General features: G+C 35.1%; 2 protein-coding genes across 2 annotated transcripts; one reads left to right on the forward strand and one right to left on the reverse strand.

Annotated features, from left to right (window-relative positions):
• Positions 1 to 200: 200 nt before the first annotated feature.
• LOC123226153 (probable WRKY transcription factor 30) lies at positions 201 to 2,247 on the forward strand. Its single transcript, XM_044650654.1, has 3 exons — positions 201 to 574; positions 684 to 812; positions 1,584 to 2,247. Exons 1-3 carry the CDS (start codon positions 279 to 281, stop codon positions 2,131 to 2,133), a joined length of 975 nt encoding a protein of 324 aa, XP_044506589.1. The 5' UTR covers positions 201 to 278; the 3' UTR covers positions 2,134 to 2,247.
• A 2,057-nt stretch (positions 2,248 to 4,304) lies between these two features.
• LOC123226409 (transcription factor SPEECHLESS-like) lies at positions 4,305 to 7,629 on the reverse strand. Its single transcript, XM_044650927.1, has 3 exons — positions 6,949 to 7,629; positions 6,095 to 6,628; positions 4,305 to 4,629 (listed from the first exon to the last, which is right to left on the reverse strand). Exons 1-3 carry the CDS (start codon positions 7,294 to 7,296, stop codon positions 4,564 to 4,566), a joined length of 948 nt encoding a protein of 315 aa, XP_044506862.1. The 5' UTR covers positions 7,297 to 7,629; the 3' UTR covers positions 4,305 to 4,563.
• Positions 7,630 to 7,890: the final 261 nt, after the last annotated feature.

Here is a 7,890-nt window from a genome sequence, read left to right on the forward strand (position 1 = left end):
GACATGGTTAGAAGAATTCGCAGGAATCTGTCCCAAGGATTACGCAATGGAGAAATGGTCAGCAGTGGACCTTGTTTGTTACTTTTTGAAGCCACCAACTGTTCTTATGACCAAAGACCGGTCTTATTCGAAGAAAATCAACTCTTCTTTTATGTCTTCAGTCAAACTTTTCCCTCAATTTCTTCATTTAAATCACAAGCCCGTCTTCTCCCCCACCTCATAAACGACTTCTTCTATAATCCCAGTTCAAAATTTTATGTTTCTGAGTCTCGAAGCCAATGGAGAATATGGGAGACTGGGACCAAAACAACCAGCTGATGAACGAGCTTACACAAGGGAGAGAGTTGGCGAGGCAACTCCAAGTTCATCTCAATGCGCCATCTTCTTCCCATGAAACGCGGCAGATGTTGGCACAAAAGATTGCTTCTTCATATGAAAAAGCTCTCTCGATACTCAAATTCAGCAGCAGTGTCTCTGTGGGCGAGCCGCAGCCTGCCGGACTTGGTATCGAGTCTCCGCCGCTCAGTGGGAGTCCCCGGAGTGAGGACTCGGACCAGGATGGCTCAAGAAAGAGGTAATATTTACTAAATTAAACCATTCATAATCCACTTCATGTGACTGTTTATACTTCTTCAAGCTTATTCTACAGTGCTGTTTCTGAGAGGTGAGTTTGTGTGTTGCAGAAGGACGTTTCCAAGGTGGACAACGCGGGTCCGTGTTAACCCAGGAGGAGGATTAGAAGGGCCTCTTGATGACGGGTTTAGCTGGAGAAAATATGGGCAGAAAGAGATTCTTGGAGCCAAACATCCAAGGTACGTGCTTACACAGGCACCTATATACACCATACAATTTTATGCACCAATCTGCATGGCAATACAAATCTATAAGCCATCTTTATTATTGGACGTAAAGAGAGGAATTCGGCGTCTCTGGCCCGCCTCTCTTCATTCGTGGAGGAGATTTTCTGGAATAGAGTTGGGGATAGAAATAGAGACAAAGATAACTAAAATCCTTATAGTTGAGATAGAGATAAAAAGTATCTTTAATTTATTTTCTTCTCAACCTTTTCTCTTTTTTACATATTTTTTAAATTCTTATATATTGAATTACTTTTTTAATTATTATAAATGTGTTGTAACACTAACAAATATTCTATGCAATATTCTATATACATATTTTTTAGCATATAATTAGATATATAAATAATGTGTCATTTTGTAATTTTGTGTTATTTTATCTTTCAATTGAAATTACTCAACTACATAATGATATATTATTAGTGTATCTAAATATATACTTAAAACTAGTTTTATTGTTATTTTCTAGTGGGGATGTGAGGGAGAAAGTGTGGAGAATTTTCCCACGGAATTCCCCATCATCCAATTATAGGACGGGAAAAGGTTTTCCTGTAGAGATGGGGGCAAGAATTAAGATACTTGACCCCTATCTGCCTTCTTGTCATCTCTAGACTGAATGCTGGGTACCCAATTGAAATCTCTCGCTATCTAACATGAATCATGGTCAGTTTTATGCCACGACGATGCTTAGTTGAAATTTGATCTCGTTCTTTTGGTTTCTCACAGGGGTTACTATAGATGCACTCATCGAAATGTCCAAGGTTGCTTGGCTATAAAACAAGTGCAGAGATCCGATGAAGATCCTACAATCTTTGAAATAACCTATCGTGGAAGTCACACTTGTGCACAAGCCTCAAAAATGGCTGCTTCTTCTTCCTCAGCACCACTTGAAAATCAAGAACTACTTATCAACTACCCACCAGTGCAAGTTACTCAAGAACAACAACAAGAGGCATTATTGAATCTGGGACAAGGCCTTAAAGTTACAGAAGATTTTGGCGTTGAAATCACTCATTCAAACACTGAAAGCCATTTGTTCCCGCCTAACAATTTTACAGGAGGGAACTTTCCACTTTTCTCGGCTTCTTCAAGCGGGATGAATAGCTTTCAAGGGTTTCAAAGTTCTGATCAGTCAGAATTGAATGAGGTTGTGCCAGCTGCTACGTCTTCTGCAACCGATTCTCGAACTGTAGGCAGCTTGGATTTCCCTGAATTCGATCCAAACTTCACGTTTGACAGTTCACTCTTTTCCTCCTTCCAGCCCTTCGGAAAATGAAGGGTGATTTTGCTTAGCCACGTCGTCATCTTGATTCTGATATGGCTAGTTTGTATTTTAGTGATTGTTTCGCAATTTCATTCAGAAAGCAATAAACTGAGAATTCATGATCGTCGTATGCCGAAACCAGGTAGACTTATAAGCCAAAAGATTTTCATCTGGGCTGAATTTGAATATGTCTTGATTTGAGATCATCGTAGATCCAAAAGATTAAGTTTGAGATTGATGAATTGAAACTCAAAATCAGTTCAAAAACAATTTAACTTTATATTTGATAATAATTGTCTCAAATTTAAATATTTAAATTACCTAATTTTTTGCTCGAATTCAGTTTATTTGATCTAAACTCAAATTTGAGTTTCAACAGCTCATGTTGAATCCAACCCAAATCTTTGGTAAGTCAAGTCTCTTTTAAAGGTGAATATAAATTGAGTTGAATCCAAATACTCTTAATTTAAGTTTGATTAGAATAAAAAATGATTTAACTTGAGTTCAATAAGCTAAAACTAAAGGTGGTTCGAAACCTGACAAAATAGAAAATAGTTCGGTTTGTGTTCAATTTAAGTTCATAGTTTAAATTTGTGACTTAGATTCTTAGCCTAGGTATGCGGCTTATTGATTAAATGATGTCATTTTATTCAATAATAGACAAAATAAAGTTATTTTAATAATTATTTAATATAATTTTAATCAAACCACAAATAAAGTTTAAACTAAATAGAATATTTTCTCAGTTCTTAAGTAAAATTGAGTTAAATTCTCTCTAATTAAAATTCGACTTTATTTAAAAACTAGCCGACTTCTTGACTTAAACCCAACTTGTATTTAAGCTAAAAGAATTCATTTTAAATCAAACAGATTTTGGAGATCGAGCTAACTAAGTCTAAGTCCATCCTTAGTCCTTTTTGTTGGTATCAAATCCCCAAGAACATAAGTTATAAGAAATGAAAACATCCGAGTGGGAAAAACTAAAACGGGCAATTGAATACCCATTGGGCTGAATCATAGGGGAGGGCTGGCAAATAATTCAGCAATGGGCTTGCCTCTTTATTTCTTGAGCCACCAATGTTGTTGAAAACAATGTGCATTACAGGCCACAGCAACTGAAAATTTAAAACAAACTGTCTCGTACAATTTTAGTGGGTGGTCTTCCAGGCTTCAATAATTAAAGCATTCATTCATATTTCAGCTAAGCTTATGGGAAGGGACCACTATCACAATTCGATCTTTCCCAACTTCTAATAAATGTTTTTGGACCTCGATCAAGCCTTGATTCTGTCAAAGAGTCGATTCACAGATTTATTGATATGATTTAACTAAATTTTTAAAAGGAGTTTATTAAAGATGTTTATTAGATAATGTTGTCATTGGTTGAACCGTAGCCCGAGATTGATCAACAATTTCCAATGAGATTGAGGTCAAGCTAAACCCTAGCTGCTCAGAATAAATCATCCATTAATAAAGAAACAACATAAAATTAAAATGATCATATCAAAGGAAATCTACTAAAAAATTCATCAAATGGTCCTTGAACATTTATGAGTAAATCTCTATTTTCTTATATATCAAATATTATGAAACAAGATGTTAAACATGTCATCTGCTCACAAATCAGTTTGGAGTAAGAGTAGAAGACCTTTTGTCTAGAGAGCGGAAAAAAAACTCAAAACAGTTAAAATTATTTCCCATCATCTCTCAAATTGCTATATCTCATCTCCTATCCTTGTGAGATCACATATCATTATCTTCGACTTTTACAGAATTATGCCAACAATGATCTCTCTACAAATTACCCTACTTCTTATTCTATAGATTAAAGATTGTATAAAGGTAAATGAAGAACTCTTTAATTTGTAACTTATATTGTTACTTTGTCAGAATTATTTAGAGATATACATAACATAACAATCCAGTAAACTCTTGAATAATAGGTCAAACCATTTTAAAAAGATCATTCAGTTAATCATAGTGATCACCCCTTCATTAGATCAAGTCATTGATTTTACGTATCTCTCGTTGGTGGAATTTTCCGCACCAACAATGTTTTGCTTCACATATTCAAACATGCATGCATCCTCTTTATTTAATTAATAAATGGATAGAACAAATTTCACATATTACAAGTTTTTAGCAGCCAGCATTTGCTCGTATTATGAAAGATTTACATTAAATTTAGAATGGGAAACTGAAATTTTCATTAATAAATAAGACTCATACATACTAATTAATTAGAGAGCTTCAAAATGCTCAATTACAAGGGTTACACTAGCTAAAACAAGTCATCACATGACACTTCTAATCATCTACGCACGTACAATTTAAATAAATCGGTGCCGGCAAATGTCTACCACATTTCTTTTGTTTATGGAAATCTTCTTCGAAACTTCTGGTTAGGGTTCGAACCTGCAACTGAAACTATCATTAGAAGACTTAACTGAATGTTTGTTGGATTTGTTCAGCGAGCTCCTCCGCACTCAGTTGGCATTCAATCCCAATCTAATAACAAAACAAAACATCAAAACAATTCTTAAACAAATTTGACTATCAATGAAAATAGTGGGGGGCAAGTAGGGTTAGATTTTATTTAAATTATTTGAACTTGAACTCAAGCCAAAGATTGGACTTGTTTTTATTATAATATAAGTAAAATTTGAATTGATTTAAATATTTTAGTTTAAACTAGCTCAATTAATATCCGAAGTAAAAGTGTTTTTTTAGTTGATATTAAGTTTCAATTCATGGATTTTAAACGAACTCTTTTATATTTGAATAGATATGAAATTATGACTGGTTTAAACTTGAGCAAGAACGAATCCAACATTAGGGCAAGACTATAGAGAAATCCTAGTTTTAAGCAATGTATTATGCTATTTAAAAGACATGCATAAACTTTAGAGTCTGTAAAATTGCTCCTGCAAATTATTACTGCCTTGTGAGTAAAATTTGTTCATTTATTAATTTCACCAAATTTATACATGGAGGTAACTTTCATGGTGGCCTACTTAATATACCATAAAGGTAACACATATTTTGAGGAAAATATTCAAACCTTTTCATGTCAAGAAAATCCCTAAATTTGAGCAAGATTGTATGTATAAGTACTAGCTAGGTGAAGCTTGGTTGGCAATAAATATACGCCTGTTATGTCTTATTCAAAAGACAATATCCAGACAGTAAAGTTAGCAGAAAATTTTTGTAAGATCTGAATAGCTAGCAGCACAATAAACAAAATGAAAAAAGCTTCATGGGTCACTACTGAATAGACAAGTCAAAGAAAAACAAAATAAATAAATAAAAACATGGTTCAAATTCTTAAAAAAAAAAAAAACATAAATTTATGCAGAAAGCCTCAATGTCCCATGTGTAGAATTACTTAGGGATCTGCAGCCAAATCTTTGGCCCACCCTTTTTGAATAGGGAGGAGATTCTCAATTAAAAATGAATACGGGGACAAAGATAGCTAAATTCTTACAATCGATGATGAGTTAGAACTAAAATGAAGATAAATATATTTTAGTTGGTCTCTTTTTTCTTACATATCTCATAAATCTTTAAATATTGAATTATTCTTAAAAGTTTTAAATTATTATAAATATATTCTAATATTTAATAAATACTTTATTATTATTTTAATAAAGATAAAAAGGGAAGGAAAAAGAAAGGAGAATTTTTCTTGAGGGGAAGAGAGGAGTATTTTTTTCCAAGGGAGAGAAAACAAGGATTTCCTATTATCTCTATATCGGGATTGGGGAAGGGGAAAGTTTTTCTCCAGTTGAGATGAGGTGAATATTAGGGTATTCATCCCCTGACCAGCCGGTTGCCATCCCTAGAATTAGGTTGCAGTATTGATGCTAGAATTTTATATTTTTAACTTTCAAATGAAAGGGAAATTATCAGTTTTCCTTTTTTGGGTGAAAGTGAAACATTAAAAAGTTGCAAATTAAATGAGGTAGAGCTTTACCTTGATTGTGAAGGAGTTGAGCATGGTTTCATCAACAGTGTTGACGTTCACATTGAGAATCTCCAGAGAGAGGTCTTCAAGAGTGGCAATTATTTTCACAGCCTGGCCAGGAATTCTCGGGGAAACCGTCTTCAAAAGAACGTTTGGGCCGGAAAACTTCACCTCAACGTCAGCCATGGCAGACTTTGAATTAGCTATGAGCTCATGAATACTGTCAATGGAGGAAGTACTTGAAGAACAGGGAGATGGTTCAACAGAATTACTAGGCTTCGTCGGCGAGAGGTGACCTTGCTGCAACCTCGGCCGGTAAGGGCTGCCGGGTTGTGGGGTTCTCGGACTTATCGGCAGGTTCAATCTCGGACTGAGCGGCGGTTTTCTAGGACTAAGAGGTAAAGCTCTGGGGCTTGAAGCAATTCTAGGGCTTAAAACCTCACTGTAAACTTTTCTTTGCTTCTTGGCTTCAAGTGACTGCAAAATCTGCTGCAACTCGTTGATGTAATCAACAACACCTCCAATTATCGATGCTTGATCTCCCTAACATCCAAAATCAAAATAGAAAAATAAATAAATGATCTTTAATCCCAACTTAGAAGTTACAGAAGTTTTTTTTTTTTTTTAATAAACAGAACCCGGCGTCCAGGGTTCCACAGCATAATTGGAACCTATAACTAGTGCACTAGATAAAATTCCAGTGTGCACCGGATAATTTAGAATTTTTGTTTTGTTGTATTACCACAATCCAGGCTTTTTCGCATGAGAGGGAGATTATGCTAATTGAACCCTAACTTTCACGAAGGGTTCTTCCGTTTAACCACTCAAGATATCCCTAGGGTTAAAGTGATCATGGGGCTTACTCTTTTCACATAGAAGCAAGGCATAAGAGATCTCAGCACAGAGAGGTGCTCGTTCATTTGCTTTCTGCGGTTGCGCTCCACCGTTATGTGAGAAACCCTTTGCTGTCCATCCTGGAGGGCTTCATCGGAGGCATTGGTTGCAGCATTAGAAGTCTTCTGTCTCTTGCTCTTGGGTTCAGTTTCAGATTCTTGCACCAACCTTGCACCCTTTTCTTCTTGATAAGAGCTGACAACAGTTTCATTAACTGGAGGGAAGTTGGTGAAGGTATCTAAACTCTCAAAAATGGCAAAGAGATCATCATCGGCCAACTCAGGTTCATCGAAAAAATCGGATAAACAGTCACCCATTTCGTTATTTTCTTTTCTTTCCTGGTCGAAACAAGAAGGGCTCTGGTGTTTTTTCTTTCGGGGAAAGTGCTCAATTTAGGAGACAGAAGAAGTGAGAGAGGAAAAAGGATACCAAAAGGACTTACTAGGAGAGAGCTGATGTGAAAGAGACTGAACTATCACTATCAGCTCTTATTTTGATGGTCTCTTTCTTATGAAATCAAAAAATTTTTGAAATTTTTGCCGCTACTTTCGGAATTCTCATAGGGAACAAGCGAAGGATTCAGTGAAGCACGGAATTTTTTGAGGTCAGAACTCAAAAGGAAGCAGGCGATAGCCGTTACTGATCGAAATGGAGATAGAGAGAGGGACAGCAGCTTCATAGAAGCAAGCTATATAAGATGTAAGATCGGGGATGGATGATTATGAAGAATAATGGAAATTAATGTTGGAATTAATAAGCCTAGTGGGGCAGTGAAGGAGGATTCTTGAACTTTATTTTATTTTTTTGTTTAAAAATAATAATAATAATTTTAGCAATGATATCAATTTGGTATTATCTTATTATTACATAATTATTGTATTATTAATTTAAAATCAATTAATTTTATAATA

The sequence above is a fragment of the Mangifera indica genome, chromosome 9 (assembly GCF_011075055.1).
Source record: "Mangifera indica cultivar Alphonso chromosome 9, CATAS_Mindica_2.1, whole genome shotgun sequence".
Lineage (NCBI taxonomy): Eukaryota > Viridiplantae > Streptophyta > Magnoliopsida > Sapindales > Anacardiaceae > Mangifera > Mangifera indica.

What these genes read in the sequence shown, in the direction of transcription:
- LOC123226153 (XM_044650654.1), top strand. Translation starts at nt 279, where the DNA reads ATGGAGAATATGGGAGACTGGGACCAAAACAACCAGCTGATGAACGAG. An exon ending in CAGGATGGCTCAAGAAAGAG is followed by an intron (nt 575 to 683) that starts GTAATATTTACT and finishes TGTGTGTTGCAG; the next exon opens with AAGGACGTTTCCAAGGTGGA. An exon ending in CTTGGAGCCAAACATCCAAG is followed by an intron (nt 813 to 1,583) that starts GTACGTGCTTAC and finishes GGTTTCTCACAG; the next exon opens with GGGTTACTATAGATGCACTC.
- LOC123226409 (XM_044650927.1), bottom strand. Translation starts at nt 7,296, where the DNA reads ATGGGTGACTGTTTATCCGATTTTTTCGATGAACCTGAGTTGGCCGAT. An exon ending in CTTGCTTCTATGTGAAAAGA is followed by an intron (nt 6,629 to 6,948) that starts GTAAGCCCCATG and finishes TTTGGATGTTAG; the next exon opens with GGAGATCAAGCATCGATAAT. An exon ending in TCAACTCCTTCACAATCAAG is followed by an intron (nt 4,630 to 6,094) that starts GTAAAGCTCTAC and finishes TTTTGTTATTAG; the next exon opens with ATTGGGATTGAATGCCAACT.